Genomic DNA, 22444 nt, shown 5'->3' on the forward strand with positions numbered 1-22444 from the left:
CTTGGATTCCTTTCCTTCCAGCTGAGAGTCTGGATCAGTCTGAGGTACCTGAAAGCAAAATCTGGCACCCATTTGTACATTATTATGTTGGTTGATGAGAAGCTCAACATGACCCAGCAATGTGCGCTTGCAGCCCAGAAAGCCAACCGTATCCTGGGCTGCATCAAAAGAAGCGTGGCCAGCAGGTTGAGAGAGGTGATTCTCCCCCTCTGCTCTGCTCTGGTGAGACCCCACCTGGAGAACTGCATCCAGCTCTGAGGCCTCCAACATAAGAAGGACATGGACCTGTTGGAGCGAGCCCAGAGAAGGGCCATGAAGATCACCAGAGGGCTGGAGCACCTCTCCTGTGAAGACAGGCTGAGAGAGTTGGGGTTGTTCAGCCTGGAGAAGAGAAGGCTCTGGGGAGACCTTCTACCAGCCTTTCCAGTACTTGAAGGGGGCCTACAAGAAAGCTGGAGAGGGACTTTTTACAAGGGCATGGAGTGATAGGACAAGGGGTAATGGCTTTAAACTGAAAGAAGATAGATTTATATTCGATATAAGGAAGAAATTCGTCACTATGAGGGTGGTGAGGCACTGGAACAGGTTGCCCAGAGAAGTTCCGGGTGCCCCATCCCTGGAAGTGTTCAAGGCCAGGTTAGATGGGGCTTTGAGCAACCCGATCTAGTGGAAGGCGTTCCTGCCCATGGCAGGGGTGTTGGAACTAGATGATCTTTAAGGTCCCTTCCAACCCAAAGCATTCTATGATTCTATTATTATGTTGTTACTTTCCCAGTGCAACTTTAAACATCTGATTCATAAATTGTGTCTGTCTGATGCTCTGCATCTTCACCTTCAAAAAAGTAGGTGAGATGTTTTTCCTTCTTCATAGGTTTCATCAACTCAAAAATGGGCACATGGCTTTTGTTCCAATACTATTTGACAATCCCCATATGGGGAATGGGAAAAATTTCAGTCCCATTAGGTGAATGTTTTGGGAAGCTTCAACTGGGAGGACAGAGACTGGAAGAGACTCATCCTGGAAAATGGTTGCAGTTTTCCTATGGTTGCTTACCCTCCACTGCTAGCATAAAACTCACGGGTGCTGAGAGGAAAATATTTAGAGCAGAATATGACAGAGCAGGTTCTACGCTGCACTTGGCATGACCAGAAGATAGTGAGGGCTGTTTAGGTATTTCCAGTCTATGGAAAAGAAAGTCCTGGAAGGGTCCCTAGAGATGCCCTCTCTGAGCAATAGTTTTGGGGGCAACCAGCTAAATTACACACATTTTCTGTATTGAACACCTGCCATATCTGAGCAATCCTCATGCTAACGGGCCTTGTGACAGGGCAAGCAAGGTGAAGCATCCCTCTTAAAAGCTTTTGCCCTTGCATGCTGACCACAGAGGTGGCTGGCCCTGCAGGGATGGGCAGGCACTGCAGGCTCTACCTGGTTTGCCTTTTGCTCATTTGCACTTGCTGGGATCACTTCAATGAAATGCAAATTAATTTCCCATTAAATAGCCTAAACTGCCTGCTCTGAGCAGCCTCTGAAGGATGGCTGTGAAACAGGGGCCTCCAGCATATTGAGTCCAGCCTTCAGTCTGGTTTAGGTCCTCTACAGGACCTTGCCCCAAGACCTGGAGCAACTGCTCTATACCTTTCCCCTCTCATTTTCTGGGGACCTGTATTTATTCTCAGGAGTTGGAAGTTCTCTCTAACTTTTGCTAAAAGCCAGATTTTCCCCATGCCTGCCCAAAACGCACCTCTGCTTTCAAGTGCCTTCAGCCCTAGGCACAGAGCACTGGAAATCAGCGCCACCTTCTCTTCACCCCTGCCCTTTTTGCCCTATAAACCTAGCAGCTGCAAACACAAAGCAGGACCTTACAGTATTAAGCACTGAACAAATACAGAACAAAAAGAGGGTCCCTGCCTGAAAGAGGTGACAGTCAAATGCTTCATGCTCTCGCCCCAATCCTGATTTTACAGCTAAATGTTTTACTTCATCCTCTTTTCCAAGAGCTTCTCTGTCCCTTGTAGTCTTCCCATGTGTTTCTACAGCTATAAAAGGGGTTGGATTTGGCTCACTGACTCCATAGGGCAATATAGACATGCCATCAGTCACATCAGTCACATGCCCACAGCAAACTGGCAGAAAGGGGAGTTGTTAAATGTGCAAAAAGATGGTACAGAGTGGCAGAAAGCCTACATTTTCAAGCTCAGCTTAAAAAAACCCCAGATTTTCAGAAGCTAGTACTCATGTACTTTCTGAAAATTATGCTTCTGAAGCTGGGCACCCCAAAATCCCTAGCTGCTTTCACATACGTTGGTTATAGTGCGTTTGATTCAAGCTTTTCCCAGCAGGCACCATGTGGTCTTTGGTCTCCCTGTGGGTCCTGGGGCTGCCCCCCTTCCCACTGCACAGACACGCTAAGGATTCAGTTTTATGGCTGAATAACCTTTGTCTTGCCACCACTTCTGCAGGCTCTGCCCAAAAGGAAAATAAAAGTCATGAATGTGAATGACTGGTTGGCTTGGAGTCATCACAGCTTTTCATATGATTTCATGTGACCTCTGTCCCAACCTCAGACACAAAAGCATCTGGACATAATACCTGTTTATAAATAACATTGTATCATCATTTGTTTAAAAAGAAGTAAATTCTAATGTTGATTATTTTTGAACACACCATGAGCTTTCTGACATAATGAAAAGACAGGAAGAGTCCCAAGGCTGGCATTTCCCCAAAAATGTAGATTGTTGTGGGAAAGGAGACAGTAAGCTTCCTGCTTTTGTAGAGGGAACTTATTTTTTGAAGTAAGATAAACTTAGAGCACTGCTTTTGTAAAGGCCAAGGCTTATTTTATTTACTGGTATCACGTGCTAATCAGCAGGCAGCACCAAGGTGGAAGCTAGCCTCTGCATGCATTTGTTAGCAGCACATTCGGCAGAGTCTGCTCACAGTGCGGAAGACACTTGCTGTGCACAGGGAAGTCCTGGGGCCAGAAACGGCGAGGTGCAGAGCAGCAGGCTGGGAAGCACCATTGCCTTTCCTCTGCCGCAGGATTACTGTCTGTCTCCGGCACTGCCCTTGGCTGAGCAGCAGTGAGACTCTGCAGGTCCCGGGTGTGGAGAGATCAGCGGTACAGAATATCCTGCCATAGCCAAACAGCAAGCTTGATCCTGCAGACTTTCTTCAGGCATCTCTTAATGACTGAGAAAGTAGCAGCAGGGATGTAAGCTGGGATCTGCTAAAGACCGGTGGAAAGATGTTCTTTCACTTTGGCAGCTTGGTTCAGGCACGTGTCCCTTTCACTGACCCACCAGTGATGAGGGTCTGAGTTCAGCTGCGCTGTAATGGTTGCAGATTGCCAAAGGCAGACAAAATGTACCCCCAAGTTGTTCACAAAGCAGCAAATCACTGCAACCTGCAGGTACGTGCCTTTGGGTAGGAGCCAAGCTCAGCCTCAGTACCCATAAGTGTGACTTGCACTGAGGGCTACGGGCTAAGTGAGCCATACTAGTCCCAGCCATATATACCATACAGTAGAACTATATTTGTTTGTAAGGTCCTATGGCCAGTAAAAGACAAAAATTAGCCTGGGAGGTGGAACTAGAAACAGGCCAGGCTGTCATGAGGTTTTCCTCTGTGTCAGCCTGTGACCAGTCAGAAGAGTCCCTCTGATGGAGCATCTTGCTGAGTAATCCAGAAAAGAGCTATAAGCAAGCAACACTGCAGCTCAGATCTGGCTATAATCAAAGCCCCTTGCAAGAGGAAGCCTGAGTATCTTTACAACGGCCCATAAGACTAAGGAGTGTGCTGGGCTCCCAGCTGCTAGTAAGGATTGCTTTGCTGTTACTCCATGGTCCAAGATGCATTGTCATTGCAGGTGAACCAAGGTAACAGCAAAGCCCTGGGATCTGGTCTGGGATACCTGGAACACATTTGCCAACTGATTGAGAAGATTGGGCAGCTGCAGGAGCACAACCTGCGTCTCCAAAAGCAAGTGTGCAGCTTGCAGAAAGAGCAGAAGATGAGCCAGATAAAAGAGGTAAGCAGACACCATAGTATCTTCCATTAAATGATATACTCAAGGCCCAGATGGAAAGGTCCAAGTCTGTGTGAGGGAAGATGCTAATTTACTTGACCCCACACCCATGTGTGCTGGGTGCTCTGGTCTTCAGGAAGCCCTCACCCACCACAGTGGGCTCAGCTTCCCTTAGACTGGGCTTGGGTTTCTATTCTTGTTCAATTTTGTTTCCCAGATGTGCTTGCTTCTGTTGAGTTAAAAGCATCCCTTGCACCTCATGCAATGGCCAGTTCAAAGTCAGTAGCTTTTACTTCTCTACAGCTGAAAATTTTCCAAGAACATCTCCCTGCATCAATGCTATCAAAACAAAACATTTCCATGGACCTCCTTAGCAATTGTGTTTTGAATTAAAAGCTCTTTCTTTTCCTTCTGGTTTCAAACTGTCAAAATCCCAGAATTTCCCACAAAACAGACAATGGGAAAGAGAAGCAGTGGTAGCACTAACCCAATTCCATGCTCTCTTTCCCTTCCTGCGCTTCTGAGCTGCCAAATGAAGAATCTCTGACATGAAACATCTCAGTGTTCCCATTTGTCTTTTTTTTTTTTTTATCAGCCAGAGCTAGCTGGGGAATTTGACTGAAATTTGAAAATCATTTCAGCATCCTCCTAAACAGCATTTTTTTAGCCCCTGCATATTTTGTTCTACCCCACCTCTGCTTCTCAGTTCTTTTTCTTTGGCCATCACACCAGGTTTCCAGCTTTTTTCCTCCCCTCCCTTTCTATTTATTTTATCACTCCCCAAAGGAACAGAAGGGGTTTGTCACGCTCAGCTGTTTCTTCCCAGCAACGCTGTGGCAAGTCTTTTATTCTCCCGACAGCGTCTTTCCTCCCCCGGTGCTGCTCTCCCACCTGCCGGGACTGGATCTGCAGTAGGTGCCTGACTCCTCCTCAGAGCCAAAGCCAAGTTGTGAGTCAGGTTGCAGAGCAGAGTAGCCCGTCATTTCCATGTACCCATCTCTCATGCTCAGAGGAATGCAGCCTCCTACATAGAGCCTGGGAATTGTTAACACATTTCCTGAAGCTTTACAACTGTGAGTCATTGCTCAAAGTAACTCTTCCAAGCTGCAAATTCAGGGTCAAATCCTCATGTGGTGTATGTGCCCCCTCCTCCACAGCTCCCACTGAAATGAAAGGCACCGCGCTTTCATTTAAACATTTGAAACTTTGATCGTTTTGGTATTTTCCAAGATCTCTCAGCACTGCCTTCTCAGCCGCATTTGTCCCATACTGTTCAGTGGGGAACTGGACCCCCAGATGTAACATTCAGCACTTGCAATGTGCTCTACAAAACTGAGTGCTCTCTCTCAGGTATCTCTGTGGTGTCTGCATCTCCTATATCTGAGCAGCTCTCCATCATTTTCCTCTTCAGAGTCACAGCCCCTCTGCGTAGAAGAGGAACACTACTACTTCCATTTGCCATGACACGTGGAGGTTGCTGTCCACATCGCATTTTGGAGGGTGTCCTAAGGCTACTTTCCAAACCACATTCGCTCTCCATGCAGACTATGAGCATGGAAAGGTTTCCATGCCCTAGACATGGCTAGGGAAGACACAACCTCCAGAGCAGAGATGGGTTAGTGTGGTATTAAGAGCTGGTGATGAGGATTGTGGATAGCCAGCAATCCCAATGCTGTTCTTGAGCTGTACAGACATCACCACAGAGACTGATGACATTTCGATCCTGGGACACAAAGGGAACACAGTTACTCCACATCCTTTGCTTTACAAGGAAATCTTTAATGCTATGGGCCAAAAGCAGCATCTTTCATCAGATTTTCAAAGCACCTCCCAAAGGTATAGGTAATGCAAAGTGCCATGCTGCTGTGGCAACATATCCAGATGAGATGTTACATTAAAACTGTCAATCACTTGACGGTCTCCAGAGGTGCTAAACTGGTGTTGGCCTGTCCTGGTTCCAACACCAATGAACAGTTTGGTTCCCTTTCCACTTCAGCTGGATAAAGCTCTCCTTGCTTCCTGCCCTACTAAAGTCTTGTGCACCATGGTTGTGCAAGGTAGAAAATCTCTCCTTCCCACCACACCAGCTACAGCAGAAGTACACCAGCTGAAGTACCACATACAGCGAATCTGACTGGTAACATGCAAGCAAACTATGGCATCCCATCAATAAAAATACAAGATACTGTTGTCTGTGCACATTCCAAAACAAATAACATTATCTTAAAATGCGAGTCACTGTTATAACAGATCTGTTTATATACACAAATGCCTTAGCTGAGCAGCTCTGTGTTTAGAAACTTGTATTCAATTCATTCTGGGAAAAAACCCAAAAGATGCTGAGTATCAGGCAATTTAAGTTAAACACCAATGAACTCATGAAAAAATCTATATTACCAACTCCAGGCTGCTCAGCCTTTTAGAGAATTAAATAACTTTTCTGGGTTCTGATGGGTCTCAGGACAAGGCTGGGCATCCCTGGGCTGGAGTGATTGCAGTTTGTCTGTACCATTGCACCACCCGGTTACCTTGGGTCGCTGCAGCCTGAGAGTCTGCATACTTTCTTTTTGTCTGGTGTAGGAGTACCTTCTGCAGCATTGCTCCTGTGGAGCTGCCAGCGTCTTCATCAACTCGTCCCAAGACGTGAAGACGTTTTTTGCTGGGAGGAGCAGACCTCACAGCCTCTTGGTGCAGACTGGAAACCCTTCTGATCTTTCCATCATCCCAGAAATAGGAGCGAACACTGAAAAGCTGAGCAGCTGCAATGGTGAGTTCAAATACCTCTAATCTGCCCTCCTGCTTGCCACCAGTTGGAAATAAGCTGACCAGCAACTTCCTTCCCCTAGGAAAGACAGATGGGAACAGAGCAAGGTGTTAGTGGAACTAAACCGTAGCTGGAAAGCTAAAAGATGCATTTTAAAATGCTTTGTCTACACCTAGGATTTTAACACTTGCTGCTTCACATGTGTGAAACAAAACTTTTTGATCTGCAGCTGTGGCTACAAAGATTAGGACAAATGCGTTATAAAATGGGTCTCTCTTTTGGAAGCTTAGCATGCCTGAATGGGTCCATTAGTGGAGCCCCTCCATATGGGTTTACAATCCCCCCAGCCAAGGTAGGATTTGACCTAAGACGGAAAGCCTTATGCCTGTTGTTAGTCTCCTACCCTCTCGAGCAGGCACAGAACACATTCCTGGAGGATGACTTATTCTATAGACCAAGTGGAAATAAGCCCCAGTTGCAAAGCTTGGATCCAGAGACCAGGTTTTTCAGAAGGCTGAGAAAGACTGGGCTCAGCCTACTGATGATAAAGCCAGCTGAAAAGTCTGGATCCAATATTAGATGTGAACTAGCCCACTAAGTGAGGCTGATTAGTTTATTTCAAACCTTGGACTTCAGCCTGCCTCTAATACCTGGTGAAACACAGAACATCAACACACCTCCCAGCAGGACTGAGTCAGTGTAAACGGCCTTTGGGATCTCTAGTGCTGAGGCTCAGAAATGCTTTCTTGGCAGTTTCAGAGCAGGCCTGGAAGGAACATAAGACCATGAGGAAGCCATTAGAAAGTCCTGCCATGGTCAGACACTTTATTGGAGCATTTACCTTCTTTCCACTGCAGTGTGTCATGAAGACACACGGGGTCTCATCCCATCATTAAGTCCTTAGGGTTCATCCCACCTGGAGTCGCAGCTTGCTGGCAGCACTGCCCAGAGGCCCTCCTCGCAGAACGCTGCTGAGAAACGTGAGCAAATTCTTGCATTTAATTGCAGGAAGTGAGAGATACCCGGAATCAGGAAACGGCCAGCCGATGGTGGGGCTCAGGAAGTCATCAAACAATAGGAACAACAAGGAGAATGAGTTCAGAGAAGCTGGTAGTATGGCTGAAGGACAGGCTTTTCCGTCAAAGGACCCTGCAGTAAGAAAGGTGAGTGATAAGCTTGGAGCCAGACTCTGAGTGGGACCTGTGGGAGAAGCAGGGAGAAGTTCTGCTCAGGCAGATCAGAGTGGGGTGCCGGGAGAACAAGCCAACCCTGTCTGCTACTGAACAGGGCTGGGGCAGTGAGGGCCAGGGTGCTCTCAGCCTTAAATGAAGACAATGGCTATGTCTTTATGCCAAGAAAGGCACAAACAGAGCACTGGTGCAGGGGAGAGGAGCACTGCAGACAGCAGCATGGGCTTTAGCCTTCGCAGACTCCAGATAACTCAACGCGTGAACTCTGTCATAAGTACCTTCACTATTGCTGCTAGCAAGATTAAACCAAGCACACATTCATTACCACATATAAAAATTTTACTGGGTCAATCCTTAGCTGGCAACACTTATTACCAGACTGGCAGCATATCAGTGTAATTAGCTCCAGTCCCAAAAGTGTGTTTCAGAGAAACTGTGTTGCTGAAGTCCAAGGGAGCTGGGACGAATGCTTTTCCTCTCCCTTTCTTTCCCATTGTTTGTGGCTGCCTCAGCACTTTCAGGTTCCGGTGGGGATCAGAAGTGCTGAAATGTCAGGGCAGAGGCTCTAATCAGAGTATTCCCAGCCTGACAGGAAAGAGGAAGGAGTAGGTCTCTTATGGGAAAGACCTTCTCATGAAATTTCCACCCCAAAGTTGCAAATAGGTTGCAAACACTTCAGTGAACTTCAGAAACCAAATCAAGGCTGAATCCTGAAAGGTGCTCTGTGCTCTGGCTTGTGTCCGGCCAACTTCTGGAGTATGAACATTATTTTAAGCACATGGGAAGCCCTGATGACTTCACAGGACTGCAGAATCAAGATCCACACTCTTTGAACTGAATCCTTGGGCTCTTTTCTTACACCACACCGTAGCATTTTCACTTAGTATTGCATTTTGTACCCTGAGCATGAAATGCCCCATTTACCTGTACAGTGCAGGTACTGTATGGGAATCCTGCTACACTAGTCCCCAGGCTACTAGGTGCTATACACATGAACTGGCAGTCTAAATACAGAAGAGAGGCAAGAGGTGGAGGAGGAAAGAAGGGATTATCACACGCGTGAGGGACTGAATTGTAAAGAGATAAAGGACTTGACCAAGGCTATGGGTGGACTCCAGGGCAGAGCTGAGAACAGACCCCAGTCTGTTCCTAGCACTGTGAGACAGTCTCCCTATCTTGTTATTTATCAACGTATTTGCCTTTTGTTTTTAGGGTCTGGACGTCAGCAAGAACATCTCGGTATGTACTGCCTTTGCAGAATATATTTAACTTGTATCATCTGCATTATCGTGGACCAAGCCCCTGTAGTGCACAGCATTATACATGAACAAAAGAGGTTCACTGACCCCCAAAGGTTACTATCAAAGTGACAGACACACATGTGTTGTGACTGACTGCATGTGGTCCCTTGTTCTCCCACCCCCACTGCAGACAACAGCTAGCCAGCCTTCAGGAGCAAGCAACTGCTCAGGCTTTCTGTGATATTAGCAGTGCTCGCTTTTCTGGAACAACACCAGCACAATGAGAGACTGCTGAGGCCTCCAAAACCCTTCCACAGCATACATTAATCCTAGTACTAAACACAAAGGTTTGATATTTCCATGAGTAAACAGTCTTACTTACGGGCAATTAACTTAATAGCACAGAAACTGGTGTTGCAGTTGTCAGCTGAGGCCATGACCTCATCTGAAGTTTTGAACTGAAAACTTAGCAGAGCCCCAAGAAGAATTACCGCAATAGGCTCTGCCTGGGCTGGTGCATGCGGCTGTGCAGCTGCCAGTTTGTGCTCCCAAGGTGGCCACAACTCATGGAGCAATGGCTCTGCTGGTGGCACAGTGGGAAGGCACCTCAGGACAGGGCAGAACAATGCCCCGAATGTGACAATGGTTTGAGAACTTCACTGAAACAGGAATAATTTCTCCCCATTACGCTAGTCCTGGGGCATGATCTTTTTTGTTCTGTTCCCAAGGTTTTCCAGCCATTACTTTAGAAAATTTAAAACAATACAGCAAAAAAACATGAAATTTTTTGATGCATGGCTTCTTTTCAGTTCATGAGTCCAGATGAGCTCAGCCCAGAGAGAACAAACATTAGGGAGGCCTCATGAGACTCCCTGACCTCCTGATAATCTCTATTAGCATTTCAAATGTAAGTACCCAATAGCTGTGGCTTGGTTACGTGACAGGGAAACAAAGGCTTGATCTCTTCTAATTCGTGGTCCACAAAAGTCACCACCTTGAAAAGAGCTGATACCAATGCACCTGGCCTAACAGAAAGGAGAAGGGAGTCAAGCTGCTTTTTTAGGTTGTTCTTGTTGCAAAGGCCCCCCGGGGTGCATGTGAGTAGGTAGGAAACCAAACCGATCTTTTCCTGTAGTATAACAGTATAACAATAAGGTAAAACGTGCCTTTAGGCAGCTACTCAGCACCCACCAGTGAAGTGCCCTCATTCTCTGAAACCTTAAGTCAGAAAGAACAGCAGGGTCCTAGACACAGAAATGTTACCAAACAAAATACAAAAAGGATGGTGTTACTGACAGTTGATCCATCCTGTCTCATTGTGTCCTATACACGTACAGGCTGGCCACTGGGCATCATTGCAGGGTGTTAAAAATTCTTTTGTGGGACCTGACTCTTACCTGTCCAAAATAAAGAAGCTCCCCTCTTCCTACCACCCTGGAGTACCCCGAAGTATCATAGACAAGGCCAGATGAGGTCTGCCAGCAACTAGCCTCTGGTCCTTCAAGCTGTGGTTTCTTTTTGCTCTCTAGGGTGAGAGCCATGGTTGGGGGAGAATGAGAGATCTTATGAGGAAGACACGGCTGAGAAACCAGAACAAGCTGGGGCTGTCCTCTGCTGCTCTGAAGAGGTCCTGCCCACAGTTGTACAGGTAAGGCAGAGCTGTGGGAGATTTTCACTTGGTGTTAGGAGGTGGTGGTGGAAGATTTACCTCTAGTTGTTCCTGGCTGGAGAAGACCCCTCCTTACCTTCTCTCCATTGCATGTGGTGGCCCTGGCCAGGTGCCCAGGTGCTCTAAGATCCCAACTGGATAACGTTACCTGTGTGAGAATAATGGAAACATTAGGGTCCCTAAAAGAAGGTGCTTATCCCCAACAGGGCAAGGGGATGTTGACAACTAGCCAGAGCCATTCTATAGCCTAATTATTTGTCTTTGTGCTCCCTCATCCCTGTAATCCTAAGTATTACAGTCAAGGTTAATGCTTTCCTCTATCCACCTTCACATCTTTCATCCAATGGAACAGTAACCCATATTGCATCTGATGTGTGATGGGATGGGACAGTCAGGATCAGCTGGAAGGCTTCCTGGCAGAGGAAGGGGAGATGAAGCTTGCTGAGCATGTGCTCATGGGTGGGACCTGCTTGTTGCTGTAGATGAACATTTGGGTCAAGCATGAGGTCTCATTTCTATTAAGAAATCCATCCTGGTCCCCTGGGCAAGTTTGTCTACCAGGCTAGTTACAGCCTGGCCTCTGAGCTATACTGTGTGGTGCATGTCTGTCTGAGGTGATGACAGTGCTGCCAGCTACCCCTTGCACAGATATTCCCTGTGCGCTTGCCAAGTCCTCCCAGTTGGTCTGGTGAATTTGGGGTGTTTGTGTATGTAATCAGGTAACAGGAAGAGCCTGGCTATCTTACTCACCAAAGCAGGAGCATTACATGGAGCTGCGCACCTCCCTGTGTTTTTTCAGCTGAGGTCTCGGTAACTTGGTAACTTGGAGCGGAACAGCTCAAATGTGCTTAAGCTCTCCTCAGGTTTTAGAGGGGGTGATGGTGGGGAAACAGCAGTTGTTTAAGCACTCAGGAATGTCCCATTGTTCCCCTTAGACAGCCTGTACCTACCTTACAAAACGCATAAGGGAACTGGGAATCTTGTAATTACAGCTGGAAAAAAAAAAACCCTGTAGCTCATGGAGTGATTTTTCCAGCTGGGAAAAGCTTGGTTGGGGCCCAAGCACATGTAACAGGCAAGCTTCCTCCTATTGTTTGGGAAACTGAAAGAAACACAAAGCAGAAAGAGATCAAACAGTTCCATCTAAAATAGATGGTGAACCAGCTGGGGAAAAAATACAAACTCTTGTGAACCTTCCCTCTAAACCTGAATCAAACCAGGACTGTATTTGGGCTTCAGAAAAGTCCTGTCTCTGTAACCTCCCGCTTGGCCCTTTCTCTGCAGCACTGAGGACACTGCCAGTGCTCCCTGCCTGAGAATTGAAGGCAAGGTCCATGGCTGGCTAAATCGATGTACTTCCAGTGAAGGGCCAGCCCAATAGCTCCTAAAAGAAATAGCTTTTGCTACTTTCACACGTATACTGGACAACTACTACTGTCATGGAAATGCTGTACAACGAGATGCCAAATGGATGATTTTTTACCTGGCTGTAACTGGGCAGCCCTAGAGACCCTGTACACTGATTTTTCCAGGCTGCTTTCTGCAGCTGAAGGGCCTCCTCTTTTCTTTCACTAAGTTTCTTTTCCCATATACCTACATAAAACCCTTGCCTCTATTCGTGCCCCTTATCCCCCTTAATTTCCTCCTCTCCTGCTTCCTAGCTCTTATTCCCCAGCCCTATCTGTATTTGCTCTTGGCTCTTTTTACCCCACACCCTGCAATACGAATGCACTGACACTGGGCTTTTCACTGGTGCCTGGAAAAGCTGGGCATCTTGCTCCTATGGCATTTTGGATATGTAGTTGTCCTCAGGCTCCTTTGAAATAAAAAGTTAGGCTTAGTGGATCAATGACAGCCCTGCAAATGCTGCTGGACAGAAAGCCAGGCCCTTTCTGCAGCAGTACCAGAATGGTAAAGCAAGAAAGTCTTGCTTGTCTGCAGCTCTTGGCAAAGCATATGTTGAAGCCCTGATACTCTCAGCATTTAAAGCCACTGTCTTTGTTATAATTTATGAAACATGTTTGTCCTGGCTCCTGGTCCTGTTTGTACATGCAGGTATATGGAATTGGCTGGCTTTTGCTTACCTGGGCTTCCTTGGGCTCAGAGACGTCTCCCAAGGTCTTGAACTGGAACAGGTTTGAGCCTGGTGCCCTGTATTAACATACAGCTCTGAAGGAAGCAAGTATTTGTTGCTTTTGACACCCAGTCCCACTTGAGTAATTCGAGCAATTAGAGAAAGTCTCTTTGTTTTTGTTTTTGTAACTAGGTCAAAGCAAATCCCCTTTCATACTCCTACTCTGTGTACGATGAATGATCTGCTCCAGGGTGGTTGTTTTGTTTTTCTTTTCTGCCTTTTTTTTCCTCCCTTTTTTTTTTTTTAACATCCGCAAAAGAGTTCTCATAGTAGAGAGAGAACTTGGTTCTTCCAGTGGGGGGAAGAGGGGGGCCTGCCAAGGTAAACATACTGGCACAAGACTTGGTGGTTTGTAATACATTGTTCTGAACAGACTCAGTTTTAATTTCATTTTCTTTTTCCTGCTAGTACATTTACTCCCGCAAAGCAATGTCTATTTTGTGCAAAGGGCCAGAACAGGCTGATGAATGACTTGATCATGGTGTTATGAACTTAAGCAGCACATAGACCTGGATCTGACCTATGGCAGGAAAAGCAGATTTCTTCCCCAAATCATTGCAGAATGATCCCTCCACAAAGAGCAAGGAACTAACTTCCAGCTCAAATGACCCCCAAGAAAAGAACTTTTTGCTTTTCCACTGTGACAGGTTTTAGTGAGAGAAAACTGTTCTCCAATGATAGTAGAGCAACGTACGGTCAAATACTTGCCCTCGTTAAACAATTATAGTCTGATGCTGCTTTGAGAGAATCCATCCTGGCCTGTGAAAGCTGGGCTGCAAATTCTGCAGGCGGCTACCTTGATAAATTTATTGCCTGTATGTTGCCTCTCCATTTGACATTATAAAAAGTGTGAGAAGTTGTCTCTGGCTAGAATGGTGTTACAGATGATCCCCAAAAATCCAGGGTCAAGGAGTGCATTAGCACCTTCATATCATTTTTCCTTACTTTCCCTAGCTCCGTTTGAGGACAAATGAACAAGATATACAGTCTCCTGCTACTTGCCGTGACTGCTGCTGGGAAGCAGACTGGCCCAGCAGTTGTTCCAGCCCTGGCAGAATCACAGAATCATTTAGGTTGGAAAAGACCTTTAAGATCATCAAGTCCAACCGTGAACCTAACACTGCCAAGTCCACCACTATACCATGTCCCTAAGCACCACATCTACATGTCTTTTACGTACCTCCAGGGATGGTGACTCAACCACTTCCCTGGGCAGCCTGTTCCAATGCTTGACAACCCTTTCAGTGAAGAGATGTTTCCTAATATCCAATCTAAACTTCCCGTGGTACAACTTGAGGCCATTTCCTCTTGTCCTATGGCTTGTTACTTGGGAGAAGATACTGACCCCCACCTTGCTACAACCTCTTTTCAGGTAGTTGTAGAGAGCAATAAGGTCTCCCCTCAGCCTCCTTTTCTCCAGACTAAACAACCCCAGTTCCCTCAGCCGCTCCTCATCAGACTTGTGCTCTAGACCCTTCCCCAGCTTCGTTGCCCTTCTCTGGACACGCTCCAGCCCCTCAATGTCTGTCTTGTAGTGAGGGGCCCAAAACTGAACACAGTATTCGAGGTGCGGCCTCACCAGTGCTGAGTACAGGGGCACGATCACTTCTCTAGTCCTGCTGGCCACACTAGTTCTGATACAAGCCAGGATGCCATTGGCCTTCTTGGCCACCTGGGCACACTGCTGGCTCACATTCAGCTGGCTATCGACCAACACCCCCAGGTCCTTCTCTGCCAGGCAGCTTTCCAGCCACTCTTCCCCAAGTCTGTAGCTTTGCATGAGGTTCTTGTGACCCAAGTGCAGGACCCAGCCCTTAGCCTTGTTGAACCTCATACAGCTGGCCTTGGCCCATCGACCCAGCCTGTCCAGGCTGTAGACCCTTCCTACCCTCAAGCAGATCAACACTCCTGCCCACTCGATCCCCTCGTCCAGATCGTTGATAAAGATATTAAACAACTGGCCCCAGCACTGAGCCCTGGGGAACATGGCTTGTGACCAGCCGCCAGCTGAATTTAACTCCATTCACCACCACTCTTTGGGCCTGGCCGTCCAGCCAGTTTTTTACCCAGCAAAGAGTATGGCCATCCAAGCCATGGGCAGCCAGTTTCTCCAGGAGAATGCTGTGGGAAGCAGTGTCAAAGGCTTTACTGAAGTCTAGGTAGACAACATCCACAGCCTTTCCCTCATCCACTAAGTGGGTCACCTTGTCATAGGAGGAGATCAGAGATACAGAGGCAGCCATCTCAGTGAAAGCAATTGTGCTCAGGAGGTTTTGTGATGCTATACCCAACTCCTTTCCAGGGCAAGATCTAATTTAGGAAGCTTTGGGCAATCTCAGCGTGGCATTCCTGTGCAGACACACCCACCTGCATATCTATGGGAGTTGCAGCTTTAATGCAGCTGCGTGGGAATGAGCTAACCTCAAATTATGCTATCTTTCATGGTAAGGATGCTAGTTTCAGTTTGACAGCCACCAAAAGCTTGCTGCTGTATGATGACTACTTTGTGGTTAGGGTGAAGTAAGTTAGGAAGGACAGCGCGGTTCTAACATTACAAAAAAACGTCTTCAGTATTGTATAGCAAAGGCTGAAAAGGGCCCTAGAGTCTCAGACCCAGGTCTGAACACTGCTCTTCACATGGGAAATTACTGCCAAGGGAGATCCTTGCGCTCAGGGTTGAGAAGCAGACAAAGAATTAAAGAATAACATCAAGGCAGAAGTTCGACCATTCAATTGTAAAAGAATTAAGAGCTGAACAAAAGAAAAAATCATAGAACATTTAGATTAAAAAGAAAATAAATCAATAGCTGGCAAAATAAAGACCCTGCACCACATCAGCCACCACTTTGAGTTGAAAAATTTTTCAACTCAAAGATTTGAAGTAAATAGCTATTATTATTTGAAATAGATAGCTATTAACTATTTATTTTCTGTAAATAGCTTTGAAATATTGCATTAAAAAACCCCCCAAACTACAGCTTTTCTTTCTTAAACAGCAGCTATTTTTAAAAAGTGTTCCAAAAGGTTTGTCTCTCCTAAGTCCTGGAGGCCTGAGCTAACTAAGCCATTACAACCAAACAGGATGCATTACACTTACTTGAATCGTATATAATAAATAATAAACAAAAAATTAAGCTGGAGACAGTCTACAGCAGCTAGCTTAGCGTTGTTCTTCAAAACATCTCATTTCCTATTTACTACTTCAGGCCAGAATTTTTAACTTCCCTGTGACATTCACCCACCAGTCTCTCCCCCTCACTTCCAGCTCGGCAGAAAATACTGGTTGCTCTCAACAAAATGATGCTTGTGTCCATCCATTACATTGTGACTCCATGCCAAGTGCTGCATTTTGTAGCTCTCTTTTTTGGATGCTGCCACAAATATTTGGACAGCATCTGTTTTGGAATTTCAAACTGGAGAGGGGGAAGCTGCTTTGGGTGCAGCTTGGATGTTGGGTACATATGCACAGCATATTAATGCTAAAAACACAGCCATGAGTTCTGACTGCTGTCAACTTTAATTGTATTTTTCCATTTGTTAAGGCCAGATATTATGTCTTCAGAGCTGAGGAAAACTGAGAGGAATTCCATGATCGTTCTGGGGCAAAATACAAAGAATGAAAACATATGGCCTTTCTGATAACCCAAGTCAAATGGAACAAGGTAAAATAACTAAAGCAGCATGTGTTTCTTTGTGGGCTGGGTTGGTTTTTTTTTTGCTTCTTCTCAGCACAGAAATGAGACAGTCCTGTTCCCTCATCCAGACACGCTCCAACATGCAAAGACAGGAACAGGTCAGATTTTTGAAGTTCAAATTATATGGATTTATGCCAGCTGAGGACTGGCCCATATACCTTCATTTTAATAGTCCCCCACTTTAAAAAACAAAACAAAACAAAACACAAAACACAAAAAGGCAAGATAATAATAATAATAAAAAAAACCAAAAAACAACCAAACACAATTTAAAGGCATCTGTAGTCATATAGGCTACATATGCAGCCTTTTCACAAAAAGTACAGAGGCAAATTCATTTATCTGCAGTCAGTCAAAAGAGTCCTAAATAATAAGCCAACCAGATGTCTTGGGGAAGAGACAATCTGCCCATAATGAAGACAAAAAGAGAACCAGACTCAGCCTCATCTTCCACCTTCCCAGCTCAGCCCACGGGTTAAATGCAAAGAAGCCCTTTCTAATCTCTCACATTCACTGCATGCTTCTGTTTCAGAAAGGCAAAGTGGGAACACCAATGGACACAAAACCAAGAACCCCGGGGTTACTTTGTGCAACCTGCATCCTACAGTTGGCAACAGAGCAACTCCAATTTGAGCGTTGGAAGGGAAAGAGGGAAGGGGGAGGTTGAGAAGGGTCTGTGGACAGATGCATGCTCAGCTATGTACGGCTCCGCTCCTGAATCTGAAGTATACTTACAAGAGTCAAGCCACAGATGAAAATTGCTGTTAGTATCTTGGCAAGATACCCAACAGAGACTTTTAAGGAAAATTTAGAAATTCTTCCTCCTCTCTGGGTTAGGAACAGAATTACCTAAAACACTGAAGCTTTTAAATTATCATTGCTTTCTGGGGACCTTCTCCAGCTAAAATAAACTTAAGTTTTATGGGACACAGCAGCATCTAGAAGAGTGCCAGGGACTCGTGCCCAGTGCAGAAGTGGCTGTTGGAAGGACGGCCTCCTCCCTCTGGGAGGATTGAGTTGCAGTCTCCGCTTGTCCCCAACACAGGTCCTCCCGTCAGAGCAGCATCTGGCCAGCTGTGCCATTTTACTGGAATCCAATAGGAATATCAAGTCCATAAAGCCAAGACTTCCTACGAGGCCATTCCTGAATCCACCACTAGCTTCTAATCCTGTGGGGCTGCTCCTTCTGCAGAGGCCCCTCGACTCCAGTGCTACCCTGCGCAGACATTGGCATCACGCAGGCTCATTGCAGAGACCAGAGCGAGAGGCACTGCGGGAATCAGCCCTTCAAGAGACTGGAGGGTGCATCCAGGGCAACACCTCAGCTTCACCGGGCAGCCCAGCTCTTGTGCTCCAATCTTTTTTTTTTTCTTGGGGGGCGGGGGGAACCAGGCTTGAATTCCTACTTTTAAGTTACAAGTTAAGTCCTTTGGCTGTGCAGGTGGGGGACTGAGGCTGTAAGAGGGGTAGTCATGCGGCTGTATGGCTCAGCCTGTGCTCTCTCTGCTGGGAGAAGGCAAGAGGGAGAGCAGAGCTGCAAGGAAGAGTTATTCAAATACATACATGCTTTAAAAGCTGCTGTTCTTTTGGGCCACATTAACAACTGCGTAATGCTATGGCCATGTTTGGTGGCTGCCTTACTGCCACATGTCCACTGATTCCTGACTCGGGACAGGCAGCACATGCTTCTGAAGGTCCCATGCAGCAGTCACTACACACCAGCTCTTATTGGTACTAGCACAATAATTAATGCACATGGAGTAAAGATTTAAATAAACCAGCTTTGCCTCTCGTTAAAAGATTATTCTACTCCCTGAATTACAATATAATTGTAAGTCAAGCAATCGCTGTTTAAAAATCCCTCCCCAACCTGAACTTGCCTGGGAACCAAGATTTCAGAAGCTAGCAGGAATGGATCAACTTCAGCAGGCTTAGCCTTTCAGTAACAGATGCTTCCCCCTTACTCACCCAAATCAGCTGGAGCCTTTAGAGTCCTCAAAACCAGAGCAGGATCTTTTCTGAGATTCAAAGCACCCCAGCCATGCTCTTCCAGGGCAGCTGTAGTTTGCAGGGGTGAGTGAAGGCAACAGCCCAGGCCTGGTTCTCTAAGCACTGAGAAGGGTTGTTACTTAGCATCTTAAAAAAAAAAAAAACCCAACACACCACAAAACACACCCCAATCAAAAGAAAGTGTCTGTGCTGACTCAAAGTTAGCACCCTAAAGTAGGCGCTGTGTTTAATGTTTCAGTTGTAGCTGCTGCTGTGGGACTTGGTTATTCTCTGTATATCTTGCTAGCTTCATCTAAAGCTAGAAAGATTTATAACTTGATTATTCTGTGAATAGTCTGTATATCTCCAATAAATACAGGGGACTAAAATCCTGCATGAACCTACACCCTCTATTATCCCTCCAGCTTTACAGAGACTATAAGGAATGTGAATCAGTGCAAACTGAACTTAAAGTGTTTTAAGATGTAGTATCATGAACTGGTATGCCCCACCACCACTCACATTATAGGTTTTTTGTTTGTTTTGTTTTTACCAAAATGAACTAGCACTCTTTTTTATTACAGCATTATATGAAATATATTCATGTATTTTCATAAATAAATATATTTATAACATGTAACATACTGTATAGTTCTCCACTCCAGGACACATTGTAATACAAGCATAAGAAGTTTAATAAAAGCATCACTATTATAATTATTTTCAGATATTTTATTAATGAACACCTGGGTTGTAGTATAGAGCTGCCACACATTTAAGGTTTCAGGTGAGCATAGCTAGTCAAGAAAGGAATTGTTACCTCCAAGCTTTTAAAAGAACTTCTTTGGCTCTGGCAAAGAAGCAAGTTTGTTGTTTTGAGGCTGGTGCTGTTCTCAAAGATCCAGAGGGTGAGGAGAGCCTTTGTAAAGTTCAGATACAGCCAAGCATGGATGTTCATTTTTAGCAGCCATGTATTAGGTGCTGTTGCTGGGCATTGCTTCCAAAGCTGCAGAGTGGGCAGACACAGCAGGGCAGCACACACCAGAGGAAAGGGTGAAGGCACTGGGGACAAAGTGTGCCGATGCTCAGCAGCAGGGTTTCTTTCTGAAAATCTGGGTTCATTAGTGCTCCTCATTAGGAGCACTGCACAACAGCCTCAACTGACAGCTGCTGGCTGGCCTCAGGGCTGCTTTTCCTCAGCTTCTCCTTCATTCACAGCCCACAGCACCCTCCTAGACAGAGCAGCTTTCCTTCACCTGCAGGAGTCTAAGCCAATGTCTACAGGAACCCACAACACCTTTAGTTCAGCTGTATAACCAGGCAGTATGGAGTGAAGCTAAAGAGAGTGCTGACAAGTAACATGCAGTTACTCAAAAGAAAGTAAAGGAGAAAAGTCAATGAGACCCAACTAAAGAAAGTAGAGGCCTAGGAAAAAGAAGCCAGAAATCCACCTGTGAAGGCAGAAGGAAAGAGTACCTTTTTGCAGGAGAGAAAATTGCAGAACAAAGCAGCAAATGAAAGCACTAACACCCTGGCAGAGAAGAACAACAGGCTAGGAAGAGGGGGACAATGCACCAGAGGAAACCTCCACGTTGCCTAGCTTTCATCCTGTGCCAGTGCTTCACACAGACAACTCTCATCCCACTGCTGCTCATGCGCTTTCCCTCCTGCTAGGGACCAAATAGCAAGCTTTAAGCACAGAAGACTTCGCACAGAGTGGATAAGGAAATTAAGGTTACTTCTCTGCTCACCCACCTCCACGTATCACTGCATGTGCCCTGTGCTAAGCAGCAGGTCCATTACAAGAAGATCCAGCTCTGCACCAGAAGGGACCATCCCTGCAGGGCAAATCTACCTGATCCTCAGAGACTACATGCCCAAAGCTTCCTGCCACTTTGGGACAGTTCAGCAACCCCATGGAGGGCAGCAGGGACCAGCTGGGCAGGGACTCTCCTCTCCTAGCCCCTTCAGCCTCCACACAGGCATCTAAGCTCTCTAAGCAAATATTTTTGTCTCCCCTACTGAAGCATGGGAAGACTCCAGCTGCAGCCAGGAAGGTGTTTAGATTTTGGCTAGCACACACAGTTAGCAGTGCCAGAGCACCCCGCCTGGTCTACTGAAAAGGTGTGGTCTATATTACTCCTCTAATTGCTCAGTTAATTAACATCAGACAGCTGCTAAAGACTTGTCATAAGGCACATTATGAGTTTACACTCTGCTTTCCCAGACAGAGCTCCATCTGTACCAAGGCTATTTAGTTGCCAGGGGCATTCCCTAAAAGGAGACGGCTGTTTGACCTATCTCCAGCTGATGATTTCTCCAGCCTGTGATCTCCTTCACCCTCCCACCGTATGACATGGAGGAGTCTTATCTTCTCTTCTTCTAATTAGATTTTAAAAGCAGACAAGACTAAGAGCAATGGTTATCCTGTAAGTAGCAGGGAAGAGCAGTTCTGCTAGAAAAATAAAAACATTGTAAGACAATTCCAAAATTTCTTGTTGAAGTAAGAAAGGAATTAAAAAGCAGTTGCCACCACCAGTTAACACCTTCCAGTCACACAGTATTGGCAGAATCCAATTAAACAGAACAATATCTGCTGCTTCAAGCAAGATAACTGTTCAGTTCTTTGCTTCCACGTATACAAGAGCTGCTCTTCCCCTTTAAAGGCCCCTAGGCAGTACGATTAGGACTACTTCCGTGTCTTTTAACAGGGGGAATTTCTAATCAAGTGTGGGGGGGGGGGGAATATTTTTCCTTCCCCTCAAGCATACTTGCTCAGGGACTACCCCATCAGCTATAAGGAGATCTCAGTGCAAGTGCAAGCACCAAAGCTCCCCCAGCCTGGGCAGCAAGGGTGGTGGTGGAGCCCCTTTCCCCTTCCACCATCAGGAGACGTTTTGTGGACTGTTTTTGCTCAGGACCTCAGGAAGCAGAGAATGATCCTGCTTAGCTGCCATGACTGACCACACCACACTGAACTGCTCCTGACACTCAGAACAGCAAGTTTTATGTCTCATCTCAAAAAAGCACATCCGTGGCACTGTTATGGCAATGGTGGTGTCAAATTAGCTTTAATCTGAGAGCTTTGAAAGCTCCTAACTGTTTGCTTGTGCATGAAGGTTTAAGATGAATCTTTAAATCAAGTTTGAATTTTTTCCTGAAGTTCAAACCACCTAGGCCCTTTGATTTTTTCAGTTGGAATTAAGTTTCTGTGTTCTCATCCTCCAGAAAAAAAAATCCCACCTGCCCTTTTTTGTTTCCAGAGCAAGAGAGGTAGGTTCACATACAGCATCATTAGGAAGGCCCATTTGTGTAGTGCTTTGCCATCCGTGCCTCCAAGTCCTGCCACATGAGCACAGCCCCGACTTACCTAGTGAGCTCAGGGGCAAGTGGGCAATTCCCAGCTCCTCTGCACAGTCAAATACCAGCTCTGCATCCCCAAAGGAGAAGCCGCTGCAGAATTTGCTTTTAATTAGTTTTGCTGCACTTCTACTCAGTGTTTGAGAGGAGCCAAGGTAAGTAAGTACTTTTAAAGGCCACCTTAGCCACTGACAGAAATGGATTCAGAGAAACAGCATTTGGAAAGCTCTCACAGCCATCAGGATTTTTGTCTTGCAAACAAAGGCTTACAGCCAGGGTCCCCAAGACACACTCCTGTTCAACGCTGCGTGTTCTGGGCCAGGGAGAAAGAGTCCCACAGACCAAGTGGGTTTGACAGCCACTTTATTGCAATA

General features: G+C 46.1%; 1 protein-coding gene across 4 annotated transcripts in view; it reads left to right on the top strand.

The window, feature by feature from the left end:
• Positions 1-19411, top strand: part of LOC140655182 (uncharacterized) — a 35311-nt gene extending 15900 nt beyond the window's left edge. For 3 of the 4 annotated variants that reach the window (XM_072869303.1, XM_072869305.1, XM_072869306.1), the window contains exons 3-9: positions 3870-4031; positions 6609-6795; positions 7801-7955; positions 9195-9221; positions 10753-10871; positions 16569-16688; positions 17254-19411. In XM_072869303.1, the coding sequence (XP_072725404.1) occupies positions 3870-4031; positions 6609-6795; positions 7801-7955; positions 9195-9221; positions 10753-10871; positions 16569-16665 (747 nt within the window). In that variant the 3' untranslated portion in view covers positions 16666-16688; positions 17254-19411. The remainder of the gene's footprint in view (positions 1-3869; positions 4032-6608; positions 6796-7800; positions 7956-9194; positions 9222-10752; positions 10872-16568; positions 16689-17253) is intronic. The other variant, XM_072869304.1, reaches the window with a different exon arrangement.
• Positions 19412-22444: the final 3033 nt, after the last annotated feature.

This window comes from Ciconia boyciana, chromosome 8 (assembly GCF_034638445.1).
Source record: "Ciconia boyciana chromosome 8, ASM3463844v1, whole genome shotgun sequence".
In the NCBI taxonomy this organism is placed as follows: domain Eukaryota; kingdom Metazoa; phylum Chordata; class Aves; order Ciconiiformes; family Ciconiidae; genus Ciconia; species Ciconia boyciana.